The 19,640-nt window shown below is 41.7% G+C and overlaps 1 protein-coding gene across 2 annotated transcripts in view; it reads left to right on the forward strand.

Annotated features, from left to right (window-relative positions):
- The window catches only part of LOC307036288 (uncharacterized protein), an 80,974-nt gene extending 65,951 nt beyond the window's left edge, over window positions 1–15,023 (forward strand). For both annotated transcript variants that reach the window (XM_079676463.1, XM_079676464.1), the window contains one exon: window positions 13,487–15,023. In XM_079676463.1, coding sequence (XP_079532589.1) covers window positions 13,487–14,159 — 673 coding nt within the window. In that variant the 3' untranslated portion in view covers window positions 14,160–15,023. The remainder of the gene's footprint in view (window positions 1–13,486) is intronic.
- Window positions 15,024–19,640: the final 4,617 nt, after the last annotated feature.

Raw genomic sequence — 19,640 nt, forward strand, 5'->3', positions numbered from 1 at the left:
GCGTAGCGCAAGTCGGGTACATCGTCTTCAGAGCAGGAGGTTATGCTCTTGAAAAGCACACCGGGTGCATTATATGGGTTGCTTATATTTAATCTTTCTAATTTTGTACTATAAAGCCGAATTTCACTTGAATTAAAATGAGATGTATACTCGCACGGTAGGAAAACGCTGGCGCCGGTCGTCATGTTTACTGCCAAAATGGTGGCTGATAACCAAAAGTCACGTGACCGCAGGAGCTCTATAGGAGGCTTTCTTTTGTCCTCCGTAATTGAGGACATAAGTAATCTACATGACTAATGTAATCTGTATGACTTTCAGAAAGGACAGGAGACCGACAGGTGCCTATCAATGATTGTCAACTAACAGCACAATGAGTCAAAGGACTAGCAGCAGCAGCAGCATGATGATGATGATGTTAAATGTGTTGTTTTAGGAACATCCATTTTAAATAAATGGAATTCAATAAACATTAAATAGCATGTCATGCAGTTTGTCTGTGCCTTTTCCTCTGTGTTGTCCTGGAATATAGATATAGTCTCCCCCATGGTTTGCTGTGCTGCAGGGGGATGCTCTAATCGCTCAGAGAAAGGAGTATGAATGTACGGCTTCCCCACTGACACAGAGAGGAGGAAAGCATGGCTGGCTCAAGTCAGCAGGAGCAATGTAACTATCACAAAAGACAACAACAACACATGTGAGGTAATCATATTTTCCACAAAACGAAGACCACATCATTGGGAAGCTTAATGTCTGTTTAATAAAAAATAAGGAACAGGGAAAGGCTTGTAAAACTCTGGGAGTTGAGACTCAGGTGCAGGATGAGGGTCTCATTGCAGGTCTTCAGGAATCCCCCTGGGGTTCTTGTGCTGAAAGAGGGAGACAAAGACAGGAGAAAGGGTTAGATAGATCTAGCAACCTATAGGATGGGAAATTGCTGACCTATTTTAAACTCACCTTGTGTTTTCACTCTCACTTAAGTCCCTCTCCCTTTGCCATCAATGCAAAATCAGCTGAGCTGCAATATAATACTGACAGGTAATAATTAACAGAATCACAAGGACATAATATGACTCTGCTAAAAACACTCACCCATAAGTTACGTTTTTTTTTACTGTTTGGAAGTCTCAAATATCCACTCTAAATCCATATCAATAGCAATGTATAACACAAATAGCTCTCTTCCTTATTATTGTGTAACGTTAACTAAATATACTAGCTTGAACTCCAAGATGGATATCCTCATTTCACCACCTCCACCCACTACAATCACAAGCCCCAATGTTATATTTAACTAATATGTAACTCCCTCCACCCCGGATAAAAGCATGTTAAGAAGCCCCTTTTCTCTAATTCCACAACGTTGGAAGAAATAACATTAAGAGAACGGATTAATAGGCTGTTCATTGTTAACGTGTGTTGCTAACTTTATCCAGTATCCTAGCCTAATCTGTTTAGTTGTCCGGTTGAAAATTAACGCAAGCTCAATCTATGCCCATTGTAGAACAGGGAACAGAAGTTGGTCCAGGTTCTGGTCAACCCAAAATTGTGATAGAGAGAGAAACATGTTTTGTCATTCTACCACCTCAATCAATCAATCAATCAATCAATCAATCAATCAATCAATGTTTATTTATATAGCCCAATATCACATTTGTCTCAGTGGACTTCACAGTTTGTACAGAATATCAGTATGACATTACGACACCCTCTGTCCTTAGGCCCTCACATCGTACAAGAAAAGACTTCCCTAGAAACCCCACAGTTTAAAGGGGAAAATTGGAGAAACCTCAGGGAGAGCAACAGAGGAGGGATCCCTCTCCCAGGACGGACAGACGTGCAATAGATGCCGTGTGTAAATTGAAAAGATAATACATTTGCAACATAGGTAGTCCAAATGTTTGGAAATGCATGTGTGTATAATAGGAAGATGAATCCACGAGGATATCCATCCAGGACTTATGATCCAGGACCTCAGCCACGACTCAAGATCCAGGACTCGCGATCCATGACACAGGACCGCAGGATCATCCATGACTCCGGATCCCGGCGTATATAGACACCAAAAAGAAAGACATTTGGGGAAGCTGGGTTAATCGGAACATGAGGGTACACAGGTATAGACAGAGAGAAGGAAGAAGTAAGATGTCCCCCGACAAACTAAGCCTATATTAGCAAAACTAGGGGCTGAATCTAATCAGCCCTAACTATAAGCTTTATCAAAAAGGAAGTTCTTAAGCACACTCTTAAAAACGGATAGGGTGTCTGCCGCCCGAACACAAACTGGAAGCTGATTCCACAAAAGTGGAGCTTGAAAAGAAAAGGCTCTGGCTCCCATTGTACTTTTAGAGACTCTAGGAACAACCAACAACCCTGCATTCTTGGAACGCAATGCCCTAGTAGGACAGTAGGGTATAATGAGTTCTTTAAGGTAAGATGGCACCTGCCCATTAAGGGCTTTGTAGGCGAGAAGAAGAATTTTAAATGCTATCCTGTGTTCTATAGGGAGCCAGTGTAAGGCAGCCAGAACAGGAGTAATGTGGTCCCTTTTCCTAACTCTGGTTAGTATACGAGCTGCAGCATTTTGAATCAGCTGAAGCGACTTGACTGACTTCTTCGTACACCCTGATAATAAGGAGTTACAATAATCCAGCATTGAAGTAACAAATGCATGGACTAGTTTCTCTGCATCGTTTTGAGGCAAGATATGCCTGATCTTTGCAATGTTACGTAGATGGAAGTAGGCGGTCCTTGAAATTGATTTTATGTGGGTGTTAAAGGATAAATCGTGATCAAATATAACACCAATATTCCTTACAGTCTCACTGGAGGCCAAATTAATGCCATCCATAGTTAGTATATCTTTAGATAATTTGTTTCGTAGATTCTTCGGGCCAAGTACAATAACTTCAGTTTTGGTTGTGTTTAACATCAAAAAATGTAAGGTCATCCACGTTTTTAAGTCCTTGAGGCAGTCTTGCATTTTATTTAGATTATTAATTTCATCAGGCTTGATTGATAAATATAGTTGAGTATCATCCGCATAACAATGAAAGTTTACAGAATGATTCCTTATAATATTGCCTAACGGAAGCATATATAGTGTGAACAAAATAGGTCCAAGCACTGAGACCTGTGGAACTCCATGGCTAACTTTGGTTTGCATGGAAGATTCATCGTTGACACGTACAAACTGAGAGCGTTCAGATAGATAGGACCTAAACCAGCCTAAAGCAGTTCCCTGTATGCCAACTAAGTGCTCTAGTCTTTGCAATAGGATATCATGGTCGATAGTATCAAATGCAGCACTAAGATCGAGCAAGACAAGAATAGAGACACGTCCCTTGTCTGAGGCTATTAGAATGTCATTTGTGACTTTAACCAGAGCTGTCTCTGTGCTATGTTGTGTTCTAAAGCCAGACTGAAAATCTTCAAATAAATCATAGTTTTTTAAGTAATCACACAGCTGTTTTGCGACTGCTTTCTCAAGAATTTTTGAGAGGAACGGAAGATTAGAAATAGGTCTATAGTTGGCTAAAACCTCTGGATCGAGGTTGTGCTTTTTAAGAAGCGGTTTTATCACTGCTACTTTGAATGATTGTGGAACATAGCCTGATAATAAAGACATATTCATAATATTTAATAAAGAATTGCTAATTAATGGAAAAACTTATTTTAACAGCTTAGTTGGAATCAGGTCTAAGATACACGTTGATGGTTTAGAAGAGAGAATCATTTAATTTAATTGTTCAAGGTTTATGGCTGAAAAGCATTCTAGTTTACTATCTAGTGTAATATTAGAACTTACGTTTCCGGGAGCTGTTGATAATACTATACTGGTCAAAGGCAAGAGGTCATTGATTTTGTTTCTAAGAGTAACAATTTTATCGTTAAAAAAGCACATAAAATCATTACTACTGAGTGCTATGGGAATAGAAGGCTCAGTCGAGCTGTGGCTCTCTGTCAGCCTGGCTGCAGTGCTGAAAAGAAATCTTGCATTATTCTTATTCTCATCTATTAATGAAGAGTAGTAGGCTGCTCTCGCTTTACGCAGTGCTTTCTTATATTCATTGAGAGTAATATTCCAAATTAAACGAGATTCTTCAAGTTTAGTGGAACGCCATATCCTTTCAAGTTGTCTCGACTTTTGCTTTATTTTGCGGGTTTTGGCATTATGCCATGGAGCTAATCTATGTTGTTTTATTTTCTTATTTTTCAAAGGAGCAACAGAGTCTAATTTTATTCGCAGCGCATCTGTAGCACTATCAACAACATGATCAATTTGGGGTGGTGTACATTTTGTATAAGTTTCCTCCCTTACATGCAGACATGCTATTGAGTTAAGTATTGGTGGAATCTCTTCCTTAAATTTGGCTATAGCACTAACAGATAGGTTTCTGCTGCAGGAGCTTTTGGCTAATGCTTTGTAGTCTAGTAACAGTACTTCAAAAGTTACTAAGAAATGGACGGATAAAGCAGGATTATGCGGTTTGACTAATAGTTGCTCAATTTCAATACCATAAGTCAGAACAAGGTCGAGAGTGTGATTATAGCAGTGGGTTGGTTTATTTACACTCTGACAGAAACCAACAGAATCTAATATAGAGTTAAATGCAGCAGTAAGGCTATTTTTATCATCGTCAACATGAATATTAAAGTCACCTACGATAATTACTTTATCTGTTTTAATTACCGAAGCTGATAAAAACTCAGAGAATTCTGATAAGAATTCTGAATAAGGACCTGGTGCACGGTACACTGTAACAAATAAGATTGGCTGCAAAGTTTTCCAGGTCGGATGCAGTCAAAGATTGCTGCAACTCCACCTCCTCGGTCCGTGCCTCGGGCAATATGAGTATTGATATGGCTGGGTGGAGTGGCCTCATTTATGCTGACATATTCTTCATGTCTCAACCAAGTTTCAGTGAGACAGCATATATCAATATTATAATCTGATATTAAATCATTTACCAATATTGCTTTAGATGCTAGAGATCTTATGTTTAAGAGACCACATTTAATCTTCCTGTTTTGTTGCACTGTAGTAGTTGTTACATTTACTTACAGGGGCGACTGTGGCTGTGAGGGAGTGTGGTCGTCTTTCAACCAGAAGGTTGTGGGTTCGATCCCAGCCCATGCAGTCAACATGTCGATGTATCCTTGGGCAAGATACTTAACCCTGAGTTGCTCCCGATGGCATGGCCAACGGTGTGTGAATGTGTGTGAATGTTAGGTCCTAGAGTAAGGTACACTGCTCTGTATGAATGGGTGTGAATGGGTGAATGACATATAGTATGTAAAGCGCTTTGAGGGGTCTTAAAGACTGGATAAAGCGCTATATAAGTACAGTCCATTTACCATTTACTTTTATTAGGTTATTATGTATGACACCTCTATTAGGTTTTACCTTAAATTGTCCTTGGGCAGACACACACACCGTTAATATTGGGTTTTTTATTGGGTTTGGGATTCCTATGGATGACTGCCTAGGAGAGAGCGCAGAGAAGCGTGTAAGACTGCGACTCTGCCTCCTGGTCTCAACTCCAGTTTGTCATGGATTGCACGCGGAATCATGGATCACCTCTAATGCTTACAGCAAGTAATCAATACGTCAGAAGGGTTCATGTACATGTAGGCTACGGTTTGGTAGCTGTTTACTTAAACTACCCCTATAGCTATGTTGCCGGCTAGCAAACTCAGGCATTGACAATAACGTGATATCAGAAAACTAGAAATGTATAACTCACCTGACACTGTGGCGTACTATTCTCTTCATTCGAGTCTGTCATGTCCTGTAAATGCATGTGTAAATGTCAACGACGGATGATAACCGAAAAGGCCTCTCTCATCTCAGATAGAAGATATGATTGGAGACGACCAGCCAATCAGAATTGACCTTTTCGAGTTCTCCGATTGGTTGGTTTTGTGGCACATTTGTAACGCTGTGACAACTTGAGCGAGCGCAGGCAAAGCTGAGTGTACACAGGCTGGAGAGGTCGAGCGAGCGAGGGAGAGAGAGCGCATGCAGCGGTCTGCTTGCGCACGAAGCAGGAGTTTTATGAGAGAAAATATATTTCTCTGTGCTCAAAAATGTTCAAGTGCGCGTTCAATCGCATTTTCTATGCTCAACATGTTTCATTTAGAGGCACAAATATAACGCCATACTCGGCAGGGCAATCTGATCCACGCGTGCCCGGAGAGGGCGGGTGACGCGCCCGCTGTGTCCGTGCTCGCCGCTGCCGGTTCTATTTCGTCCCTACTGACCGCCAGAGGCGGTGCTTTAGCACTGGATAGGTCCATCGCGCGCATGCGCAGCTCGAGTACCAATAACAACAAACTCACCTGTGACCCATGTGACACCGGCTATATCAGCCGGTGTCGTCAGAGGATCTGTTCCTTTTCATGTTCTCGCTGCGCGAGAGTACTGTGGCTACATTTTTGTAGCCTACAGCGTTCAGGTTTGAACGTTTGATCTGAGGGATTTCTCTGCACGCAGCTGGCCGCGTGCAGCTTCGCGACTGACAGTCGGAGCTACGGGTCGTTAACGTGTCCTCCAGGAGCTGTGGACGGCTGTGCGCTGTGCAGAGCCTCGACAGACAGGTTGGTGTCAGCTTGTTGCTGGTGATGGCTGTGTCCCCGCACCCTCTCCCAGCTAAGTTGTCCTGATATCTGTCTTATTTTTTGTTTGGCTTAGACTTTCTGGTGACGACAGTGTTCCGGCTTCCTCTCCCATAAAGTTCCCTTATGCTCTTTTGAAAGTTCTGCTTGTGGCGTTGTGCCTGAGCTATCATTAGCATTTGAGTCCCAGCTTTGGCTGCGTCTCTCATTCAATTTAGTATGGAAAGCCCAGGGAGCCAGGGGAGCTGTTTGGGTCAGCTGCCCTGGAGGCACTGGAGCGTGCTGCCCAAGCTAGGCAAACCAGGCAGCAGCTCTCGGGTCTTCGCAGACCTGTGCCCACTCACAGCAGGCCCAGGGGCCGCTCTCGCAGCCACACTCAGCCGTGCTGCCATTCTATATGCTCACCACAGCACATGCACAGGTGGAGTGGTTCTCAACCATGGACTTGAGGGATGCCTACTTCCACGTGGGCCGGGCAAGATGGTGCCTTATATTCAGTTCCTCCGGCCCTTGGGCAAAATGGCGGCTTCCTCGGCCGCTGGGCCCTTAGGCCTGCTGTCGTTGCGCCCCATGCGGATGTCGCTGAACAGCCTTCACTTGGACGCCAAGTGGCACAGGGAAGTCAGGGTGTCGCAGCGTTGCCTCCACTCTCTGTCACGCTGGAGGGGCAGGGCCTATCTCCTGATGGGCATGCCCAGGGGCGCCATCCCATCCCGCCAGGAGACCATCACCATAGGTGCATGTCTCTCAGGGTGGGGTGCAGTGCAGCAAGACAGGACCGTTCAGGGTCAGCGGTCTGCCCAGGAGGGTGCGCGCCATGTCAACGTGCTAGAGATTCGGGCTGTGCAGCTTGCACTCACTCACTTATTACTACGTTATTTTCCCCTGTGCAATTCTCCATTTACTCAACAATAACCAGTGATGCGAACACAGGTATGGGGAAAAAAGAGAGAACTATTCGAAGCAGAAAAAAAACAGCGTAATATACCATCTGACAAAGGCCTGTGCTATAATCCTTCAATTAACTGGCTGTTCTTTATAATTTACTCAGATCAATAGGAGACAGAGATGTTAAGTTAGAAATCAATGGTTTTTATTATTATTTACAGCAGGGGTGGGGAACCTTTTTCCTTTCAATTTTTACAACATCCTCCGAGGGCCGTACAAATTATTGAACTCAACCTCTGCTTAAAAAAACTAAAATCACAGCCCATTCATTTGGCCTTTCTTTCATGCTGTGCAAAGAAAAAGCAACCTCTTAATCCAGATATCTCACCATGACTCATGTTTGACGCATGCATGCATGCATTCAAGTGCACGGTTGTGGCATGACCACCAAAACAGAAAGATATGGACACAAGATGTGTGCATGATTTAAGTGGGGGGGACCTAACCTCCTCTCAGGGGGTCCGGGGGCTTGCTCCCCCGGGAAGATTTTTTTTAAATATTGAAGTTAAAAGCATCAATCTGGCGCACTTTGAGAGCAACATGAGGAGATCTATGGATACATCTTTCCACACCCATATGAAACAGAACTATAAGCAGATTTTTCTTTTTGGATATTTTACAAATCACTCCCCTTTCAAACTCTATTCTTGTTATTTTTAACAACTTTTTTTTGTTACTGTCATATAGTATTTTATACCTGTTAATAATTGAGTCTCTAATGTCTCATTAATAACTATAATGATTATATCAAGGTGTGCCTTAACCTCACTGAGCTGAGGTTATTTGAGCCTCTCAGGAGAGAGCTCTCTTCCACCTGGTTGGAGAAAAGCTCTTTAAATTCGTTAGCATAGCTCGCTAACCAGATGCTAATAACAACAGATCGCCACTGTGCTTACAACTAAAGACACAGCCTCACAAACACTGTGGCATGTGTACGGTTCCTTAAAGGTACTGCAATATTTAACTACACCGTTTGTGAATATGATATGTCAATAAACCTTAGAAAATCTTGAAAGGGATTTGCAAAATAGTCATTATATACAGTCTTTAATGAACAATTTTTAGAGAATAACGAGTAATGAATATACTTTATAGGGATCCTATTAATATCTAATAATAAAAATAATGAAATTCAATAACATGCTTTAACCACCAGGTGTCCCTTTCTATCAGCTGTGCACCTTTATGGTGTAAATACAGCCTATCTACCAATTGGATCAAATATAAAAGTCAGCCGAATTAGTGTTGATCCTGCAAAGAGATGTATTGTGTGAAAAGAAATGTAAGATGTTGTTTAATTGCTGATATATTTATGATCCACGTCACGTTTTCAGTGTTTTCAGTTCCTCATGTTTGTCTAGAAGTCTTCTCATCAGGGCTCTATAAATAGAGAACTACGGCAGATATGTAATATTTAATGCAGCCGAATCGTGTATTACAATGCCGTTATGGGATGACTTTCAAAGAGAAAAGCAAGCACACTCGGAATAAAGTACTTTTTTTTTTTTTTTTATGTTTTCGGTCTGTTTCCGGTATTTTTTAATGACGATGTGATGTGAGATTGGAATTGCACAGGGGAAAATAACGTATCTTTAGATGCGGATTTTGTTAAACTAATACGTTTGCGCTGTGGACCAACACTATACATTGACGGGGAAGGGGGTAGTAATAAAGATAACACCATTAAACAGTTACACAACATAATAATAATAATATCGATAGCAGCGTCCCTAGCAACCACCTTGGTAACAATGAAAACGTTCTATGGACGCAATTTCCTGAAGTAATCTTCAAAATAACTCGCAAACCAAAGATCATGTACAGCCACTGCACACATAATCTGAAATAACAACTCATATTTCTCGCATCAAATGACATCAAAACGCATTTTAATTAACTAATTTAACTAATTTAAAAATAGGCATTTTCCACCGAGAATAAAACGAAGATCGGCCATGTTTTTTTTTTCTGCAGGGAGAAATTTGAAGATCACGTGACATAGGCGCCAGCCATTGGAATGAATGGTGAAAAAAACGGGGTTTGTTAAACAGAGCACATGGTGTAGTACTAAACGATAGCTGGGGATTCTGGGTAGTGTCGTGTCTTCTGCCATCCTTTACTCCGAAAAAATATTTGTTTCTCCGAATCGAAGGGGAAAAATACAAAAGCATTGCACAAAAGTTAAACCAATCAATGTTGTGTAATTAACAAGGATAATCTGGTGTTTTTTTGTCATTGAGTAGTGCAGATATCACTGTAAAATCAATGGACAGTAAGGGGAACACTTACTTCCGGGTGTACAATTCTCCATTATCCAATGGGAATGGACGCTCACATTGCCTTTAAGGGCAGCCGACACAAACGAATGCCGTGCTTCCATGAGCGTCAAATCCCGCCGCAGATGGGAATACATTGCAATCAGTTGAAAGCTATTTGCGTCCCTTTATGAAGCTGAAGGAGCCTAGGAGCGTCACAACTGCACGCCACGGGACCTTGACCAAACGTCGCTCCTGGACGATTATGGAGTGTGTTGGCCTCACATGCAGAGCACACAGCACACACATTGAAGAATGTTCTCTGCATATCATCCTAGTGCTAGAGTCTAGTACTAGGAGCAGTAAATACAACGATATAGTGCTACTGCAATCAAAACCATACGTTACCGGGAGCGGGAGCGAGAGCACTGCCCTCACCGGCTGAGTTAAATAGTGAAGCTTGAACAGCCCGCATAGAACCGTAGGCCATGGTCACAGTAGTAACCATGGTCAGTGCTTACATGGCCTAGGAACGTAGTTACAGTCGTAACTATGGCCAGTACTTACCTTTAATCTCTGCATCTAAACAAAAAACGGACAAAATATGGCACACTGGGCTTTCCATACTAAATTGAATGAGTGACGCAGCTAAAGCTGGGACTCAAATGCTAATGATAGCTCGGGCACGCCACAAGCAGAACTTTCAAAAGAGCATAATAAGGGCAACTTTATGGGAGAGGAAGCGGGAACACTGTCGTCACCAGAAAGTCTAAGCCAAACAATAAATAAGACAGCAATCAGGACAACTTAGCTGGGAGAGGGTGCGGGGACACAGCCACCACCAGCAACAAGTTGACACAAACCTGTCCATCGAGGCTCTGCACAGCGCACAGCCGGCCACAGCTCCTGGAGGACGCGTAACCCGTAGCTCCGACTGTCGCGAAGCTGCACGCGGCCAGCTGCTTGCAGAGAAATCCCTCAGATCTAACGTTCAAACCTAAGTACCCGCATCCCTGCTCCTAACATGCTCTCACTCTCTACTAGAAAGTGCCGGCGGTGCTGCACCGCGTTTGGAGGCAGGACCAGATCATTACATGTAAATAGAGGGGGTGTACAGAGGCTTTGGATAATTAACTTTTGGAAGAAAATAAGTTAAATGAATTCTAAGTTTAGTGAGTACATTATCAATATAACGCCCTATTAATGTTAATTATTGATGAAAGATGAAAGGTCACTTAAACATTTTTTTCTTAATGTTCTAAAAATGTTTGGGCCCCCGTGGTGAGGATGTTTGGGGTGGCCAATAGGGTGGCCAGGATTCAGCTGGGGATGGCCGGGGATGGCCGTGGCCACTCCCAGCCACCCCCCAGCTCCGCCACTGCGAACCCGGCCCTCACAGATATTTTGACCCACACTTAGACCGTTTCTCTACAAGCAGGATATGAATGGATAGAAGTCAGTTTAAATAATATACAGGACTGTCTCAGAAAATTAGAATATTGTGATAAAGTTCTTTATTTTCTGTAATGCAATTAAAAAAACAAAAATGTCATACATTCTGGATTCATTACAAATCAACTGAAATATTGCAAGCCTTTTATTATTTTAATATTGCTGATTATGGCATACAGCTTAAGAAAAACTCAAATATCCTATCTCAAAAAATTAGAATAGTTCCTCAGACCAAGTAAAAAAAAAGATTTATAACAGCAAAACACAATCAAACATTTGAAAATGTCCATTAATGCACTCAGTACTTGGTTGGGAATCCTTTTGCACGGATTACTGCATCAATGCGGCGTGGCATGGAGGCAATCAGCCTGTGGCATTGCTGAGGTGTTATGGATGCCCAGGATGCTTCAATAGCGGCCTTTAGCTCATTAGCATTGTTGGGTCTGGTGTCTTTCAGCTTCTTCTTCACAATACCCCACATATTCTCTATGGGGTTCAGGTCAGGGGAATTTGCAGGCCAATCGAGGACAGTAATGCCATGGTCAGTACACCAGTTACTGGTGGTTTGGCACTGTGGGCAGGTGCCAGATCATGCTGGAAAATGAATTCCTCATCTCCATAGAGCTTTTCAGCAGACGGAAGCATGTAGTGCTCTAAAATCTCTTGGTACACAGCTGCATTTACTCTGGGCTTGATGAAACACAGTGGACCAACACCAGCAGCTGACATGGCTCCCCAAACCATCGCTGACTGTGGAACTTCACACTGGATTTCAAGCAACTTGGATTTTGCTCCTCTCCAGCCTTTCTCCAGACTCTGGCGCCTTGACTTCCAAATGAAATACAAAACTTGCTTTCGTCTGAAAAGAGGACTTTGGACCACTGTGCAACTGTCCAGTGCTTCTTTTCCTTAGCCCAAGTCAGACGCCTCTTCCGTTGTCTTGAGTTCAGAAGTGGCTTGACCATGGGAATACGGCTATTGTAGCCCATTTCCCGGACACGTCTGTGAACAGTGACTTTTGATACCTGGACTCCAGCTTCAGTCCACTGTCTTTGAAGCTCCCCCAAATTCTGGAAGCGACTCTTCTTCACAATGCTGTTAAGGCTGCGGTCATCTCTCTTGGTTGTGCAGCGTTTCCTGCCACATTTCCCCCTTCCAACAGACTTTTTGTGGATGTGCTTTGAAACTGCACTCTGTGAACAGCTTGCCTCTTTGAGAAATTTCTTTTTGTGTCTTACCCTCCTGATGGAGGGTGTCAATGACGGTCCTCTGGACAGCAGTCAGATCAGCAGTCTTCCCCATACTTGTGATTTAGTTTACTGAACCAAGCTGAGTGTTTTTCAAGGCTCAGGAAACCCTTGCAGGTGTTTCGAGTTAATTAGACGATTCAAGTGATTCGTTGAACACCCTACTAGTATACTTTTTCATGATATTCTAATATTTAGAGATAGGATATTTGAGTTTTCTTAAGCTGTATGCCATAATCAGCAATATAAATAATAAAAGGCTTGCAATATTTCAGTTGATTTGTAATGAATCCAGAATGTATGACATTTTTGTTTTTTTAATTGCATTACAGAAAATAAAGAACTTTATCACAATATTCTATTTTCTGAGACAGTCCTGTATCTCTGGAGTCCACCCCACAGTGCAGCGTCGAAGTGCGCATATATTACGTACTACGTGATACAAAACATAACAGTGTCCTTTTTATTCGTTTGTCCTCTGGCATGGAATTGGAGATGGAATATAGCTGTTATCAAAAGCCTGACAATCTCAGAGTGATCCATCAAAAAGAGAAGACATAACATAGGGGTTACATGGGAATACCGCAAAATGAACAACAGGTTTATTGATCCATTTTTTGTTATCGATAGTCATAAACTTTCTCTTGTGTCATAATAGACTCTCCGTTAGTAAACGTTACTCTGTGTAAAAGTTATTTCTGTGTGTAAAAGTGAGGTAACATGTGTAGATGAATAACAAACATTTATTCGTCCCACACATAGATGTATTTACATTTGTGTCTGTGATTTTATACTGAATGTAACATAACTGGAAATACCAGAGAGAGAGAGAGAGAGAGAGAGAGAGACTCTCCTGTCTCACCTCCCCATTTTATTTTTAGTTGTGTATTTTTATTTGTGCTGAGTAACATTCCACCTGAAGTTTACTTTAATGAACTTAGTAGTAATTATTGTCCTACATTTTTTCAGATTTCACAGCTGCCTCCACCATCTGTGCCTGCCCCCAGGTCAAGATCTACAGTGGCTCAAGGCCTTCACCACTGCCATCACCATCAAGGACCAGAGGACCAGCATCACTACAGCGGCCTCCACCTCCATCTGTGCCTGCCGCAAGATTAAGATACACCTCGGTACAAAGGCCTCCATCACAGCCATCAAGATCAACCCAGCCAGCAAAGAAGTCTCGCCTAGCACACCTACCTCCAACACAGCCACCAGCATCAACCCGGACAATCACACCTACCTCCCTCCAACACAGCCACCAGCATCAACCCGGGACAACCACACCTACCTCCCTCCCTCCAACACAGCCACCAGCATCAACCCGGAACCATCAAACCTACCTCCCTCCCTCCAACACAGCCACCAGCATCAACTCGGGACAATCACACCTGCCTCCCTCCCTCCAACACAGCCACCAGCATCAACCCGGGACAATCACACCTACCTCCCTCCCTCCAACACAGCCACCAGCATCAACCCGGGACAATCCCACCTACCTCCCTCCGACACAGCCACCAGCATCAACCCGGGACAATCACACCTCCCTCCCTCCAACACAGCCACCAGCAGCCCATACACCATCACCCCCACCTACACAGCAGACAGACCCACTGTATTGGATGACAGACAAAGACCATGACACTGCTCCCTCTGTCTTTACATTTATAATGAATAGTTGGTTGAAAAAGTTCTGATATTGTAAATATTGAGACTTTACAGTTTCTTATGTTAACATAAACTGTTGGTTGAAAAATAAAGTTATAATGCTCAATTTGTATTTGTACACATCACATGAACCTTGGTATGGAATATGAAGTCATGAATTAGTCCCTGATGTAACTTTTCTGTGGTGAAAGTAGAGGGATGGAACTATTTTACTCAAAATTCTAATTTACACATGTTTTTTTCAGCCTCACAATGTCAGGAACTTTTCATTGCTTTGGTCTGGCTTTACTCTTCACTGATTGGTTACAGAAACTTTGAACTTAGTGGCTATGGAAATCAGAAGGAGTGTCAGGATTCGGGGAAAAGGTAGGAGCCAAATGCAGACTAAAAAAGACAAAAACTTCAAGGAACAAAAAGGCGAGCTTTATTTATAAAGCTGATGACTGAAAAAACATGACATAAAATAAACAGGTAGCACGAGGTAGCATCAAAACTAAAACTGACCGTGACCGACATGGAGGGAGACAGGAAAGACACTAGAGCAGTGGTTCTCAACCTGTGGTACGCGTACCACTGGTGGTACGCCAGCTCCCGCTAGTGGTACGTGGAGGAATCTGACATATAACAAATATTTTTTTTTAAATATTAAATATATATATATATATTTTTTTTTACTTAAAGGAGACCTATCATGCTATATTTGAATAATATATTGTAGGGCCATACCTATATAAGGTATATTTACAAGTTTTCTTTTTCAAAATACCAAACAGATCATGCATTTTAGTAGGGCTGCCCCCCGATTAGTCAACCAAAGGTTAGTCGGCCAAAGAGTCTTTGGTCGGTCAAGATTTAATAGAGAGGCGAAGTCCCGCCCATCTACTTCCGAACCCATGGGACCCCGGAAGCGGAAAATTATACATTGACGTCAATGGAGAGAGAAAAGTCATCTTTCGATCCCGTTTGAATTGTGCCACGAATGACACATATGATGTTTGTCAAATTAAAAGAAACATTTTGCAAGTCAAAAAAATAAAAATGTGTCGTAAAACTGTGAAGTTACAATTTTTTTTGTGTGAAACCGCTCAGTGAACTACAGGTCTCTGGTCTCGCACAATACGCGTCACCATCACAAAGATGGCTGTCACGTTAGTAAATTTCACCTGTTTCTTTCAGAATGAGGCGAAAAAGTATAAAACGAGGTGAAAATCACTACAAGTCTGGGCATGTTGAGAGCTGTACATACACGAAAGGGAGCGGTTCTGTAAGAGCCAGCATGCGGGACCGGCTTTACAAGGTTTCAGTGAGTAATATGAGTGCAATGTTTAAGGTTAATGTCAGCTAGCTAACAAGGTACACTAACGTGTTTTGTTTTAGAAACTAGTTTTCTCCTTAAGAACTTTGTGTGTCTGTGTATGCTGTGGATAACATTAGTGTTCACAAGAACAAGATACACTCCGTGTTTTGTTTTAGTTGCTCTTCAGATTGAAGCGGCCAGTTCTATATCGACTATATGTGTGATCTCCTTTTTACATCTCGTTGTGTCATTTGAGTTTATTTGCTGTGTGTAGATTCAAGGATTTTGGTTATCTTGTCCAGGATGCAAACTTGTCACCTTTCGGCGAAATTCTCCGTTTTGAATCCAAAATAGGTCGTTTTTGTGATTCCTGTAGATCTGCAATAAAAATATTTTTTGGGTATGGGAGGGGGTCTGGGACCCGGATTAATGTGCGGCCGCGAGCTTTTTTTATATATATTATAATGAAGCGCGAGCTGTGTGCTCGAGTCTTCCTGCCTGTCGGCTCTGCTCATGATGTATAATAAGCCTCTGCTGCTCGGCGATGATGTCTAGCTTCAGCAGCTACATTACCTACGGTGCGTTCGTTAATATTAACTGTGCGTCCGGAGTCACTGTGGCACAGACTGGACCGCTGGTGAACAGCTGTTAGAACGGGCCGTTCAGGTGTTCACAGTAGAGCTCCCTGTCGGAGCGGCAGAGCGTGATGTGCACTGAAAAGTTTTTTTTTCCCGTCGCAATATTATCGTTGAGCTAGCTAACTAGCATACATTGTCACTATCTGCTAACGTTAGCTTTAGACTTCGTTTTCTAATCGTTTTTTTCATAGGCTATAAACAGAGGTGGTATAAGTATATATCTTGTAATTGATTAAAATTAGAAGTACTCAGTTCTGTACTTGAGTAAAAGTAGAAGTACCAGAGTGTAGGAATACTCTGTTACAGTAAAAGTCCTGCATTCCAAATGTTCCTCAAGTAAAAGTAGAAAAGTATTATTATCAAAATCTAGTGAAAGTAGCGACAGTAAAAGTAGTCATTGTGCAGATTGGTCCATTTCAGAATAATATATATGATATGTTTTATAATGATTGATCATGAAAGTGTTCTCAAAGCTGGTAAAGGTGCAGCTAGTTTGAATGACTTTGTATACTGCAGGGTAGCTGGTGGATTTACTCCAGGTGGAACTAAAGTCTGATTTAACACTTGATTAGATTTCACATCATTCATCCACATCTGTAAAGTAACTAAAGGTATTACATACATGTAGTGGAGTAAAAGTACACCATTTACCTCTGAACTGTAGTGGAGTAGAAGTACAAGTAGCAAAACATTGAAATACTTAAGTAAAGTACAAGTATCTCAAAATTGTGCCCAAGTATAGTACTTGTTGAGTTTATGAACTTAGTTACTTTACACCAGTGGCTATAAAGATAGAAAGACTAAGCCTTGCACAGAGGCCTGAAAATATATTTTCAAAATGCTCAACAGTGCTGCCAAAATTATAAACTGACTGCTACACAATTAAAATAAATGCTTTTATATATTTCTATTAGATGTGACTCTATGGCGTTTCTGTTAATATTAACACTGCTGCTTTAGTTGTTCTGACTGCTAAAATCCTCTGTTATTCCTCATTTTAAAGCCGATATTCTGTGGGGTCAGGGGGCTCGGATCCTTGTCACCTTTTCATACCTGATGAGTTTGCATCCTGTTGTCAATTTGTTTGGTTATCTAGGCACAGCTGTGTGTGACTCCCTCTGGTACACTGGTATGTGTTTTCCTAATGTAGAGAGCATTGATTAATTAATAAACTACACACTGACTCTAGATCCTGACCAAATCCTTATTTTTTGATCAAATGTTTTCAAAAAAATGTATTGTATATTATATAACAGCTGCAAATCACAGACCGGAGTCTCTGCTACTGTGGACACGAAGGAGGGGATCATCATCCCCGTCCCAAAGACCCTGCATGGCATGGAAATCTCCTCCTCCTGGAACAATTCTACACCCAGCATATGCTCCCTGTGTTGGCCAGTAGAGAGGAGGACATTTAAATAAACATACTCTTAACACCCTCGGACTCTGCGTTGTGTTTCGTCTGTGTGATGGGGTGTTATGCAGAGGGGAGGAACACAGGACACAGCAGATTGGGATTGTGGTGGAGATGCTGAGCAGTTATTTAATTGTTGCGTGTAATTATTATTATACTGTGTGCTTCTTAGTTATTCCATCTTTTGCTGTAACATGGATCTGTATGTAACTATATTTAATTGTTATCTACCACACTTCCTTCTACATCATACACCATCATTATGCATGATGGTGTATATAGGATATGTATTTATTTGTATACATATCTAAATTGTATAATTTTATTTTTCGTATTTGGGATTTCTCTTTAGTCCACTCAAATACACTTGGCCCTTTCTCTTTTCCATGTGGAAAATGGCAGCTGCATATTCTGCTTTTCTCATCTGCTCCCTGTCTGCTCATCTACGATGAGAAAATTATATAATTAATTACTAATAATCATTTAAACCTGTTATTACCAATATTTCACAATTCTTCATGTAAACTTAAGAGTACAGCTGTATGTTGAGTGTCTGCTTTGCTTGGTTCATCTTACGGGGGGGGGGGGGGGGCTGCTACATGGATGTCGGTGCAGTCCACAATAATTTTGCAGCTGAAGGCAGAATGAATGTATTATTGACTCAGAATGAAGCACAACTTCATGTCATACAGTACATTGACTTTATTTGTAATTGTGTAAAAAAATATGAGCATTGATTAGCAAGCAGGACCTGCAGGAACAGAGCATAGTGATGGATGGAGCTGGGGAGAGAGAAGAATAAAGAAAACAGATCAACTTTATTATCGGATATTAAAAATTCAATTTCAAAACAAGTTGCCGCTCCTACAGTTTTCTAGTATGTAAAGATGATTTCACATGACCAATGCAAAATATCACACTCAATACATGTGTGTCTCTGAGGGGTGCATTGTGCCTTTGATGTATATAAATAATATACCATAACCAAATACTATTACGTACAGTGGAAATCAGGTTGCCAGAGCAGGTCAGACCAGTGTGCATGTTCCTCAGGGTCTCAGCAGTTACAGGTGAGGTAAAGAAAATAAAAGAGAAAAAGGTCAGTAACAACACTTTAAAGTAACAACACTGAATAATTATCTCTTTTAATAATTTTCTCTCAGTAATCACTCAACTACTGTCTTTCCAACAAACAGATTGACTCACTCTCACTATCATCACAATGAAACACGTCCAGAAGAATGTCATGCAAAGCTGCCTGCCTTCCTTCCTTCGACTCTCCCTGAACTGCCTGATCTTTTAATGGTCAATGTTAACCATTTGTGCAGATAGCATTAAGTAGAAAAGATCGCTGATACTAATGTGGCGTTAGCCTACCTCCCGCCCCTTAGCACCTGGTGGAGGGGGCGATAGGCTACTCTTCAAATGTTTCACAAAATACTTACCATCATGACTACTCTTACTGTTTAACATTTTGGTTTACTTAATGTTAAGGCTAATACAAATGACAAGGCTAAGTAATGTAATATAATGCTAACTAACATGCTCGCTACTAGCTAGGTAGCTAACTTGACTATGTTCCATGCAAAACATGTATATTACCTGATATGTTTGGTCCAACGACTCCTGGTCCTTTCATCAGACGGGAAGCGATAGAACGAGCAAGTGGTATGATCTCTTTTGTGATTACAACCTCGTACAAAGCACACAGGCATCTTGTAAAAGTGAATTTATTGGAGCAATCTCTTATATTTATTGGAGGGAATAAATCAGTCTTCTTCCTCTTTGCTTTGCGAGTCACAACCAGTCTTGGAGCATTATCGCCCATGACATCACTTACGCGACCCAGAATGCATTTGGGATTTGTAGTCTTTCTAGTTGCGTATTATTCATAGTCTTATATTTCAGCATTTTTACGACAAACTGTGACTTTTTTTGCATGGAAATGATTGTTTAAGATTGACAAACATCATATGTGTCATTCGTGGCACAATTCAAACGGGATCAAAAGATAACTTTTCTCTCTCCATTGACTTCAATGTATAATTTTCCGCTTCCGGGGTCCCATGGAGGCTCCCGGAAGGGGAGGGACTTCGCCTCTCTATT

The sequence above is a fragment of the Notothenia rossii genome, assembly GCF_949606895.1.
Source record: "Notothenia rossii genome assembly, chromosome: 4".
NCBI lineage: Eukaryota > Metazoa > Chordata > Actinopteri > Perciformes > Nototheniidae > Notothenia > Notothenia rossii.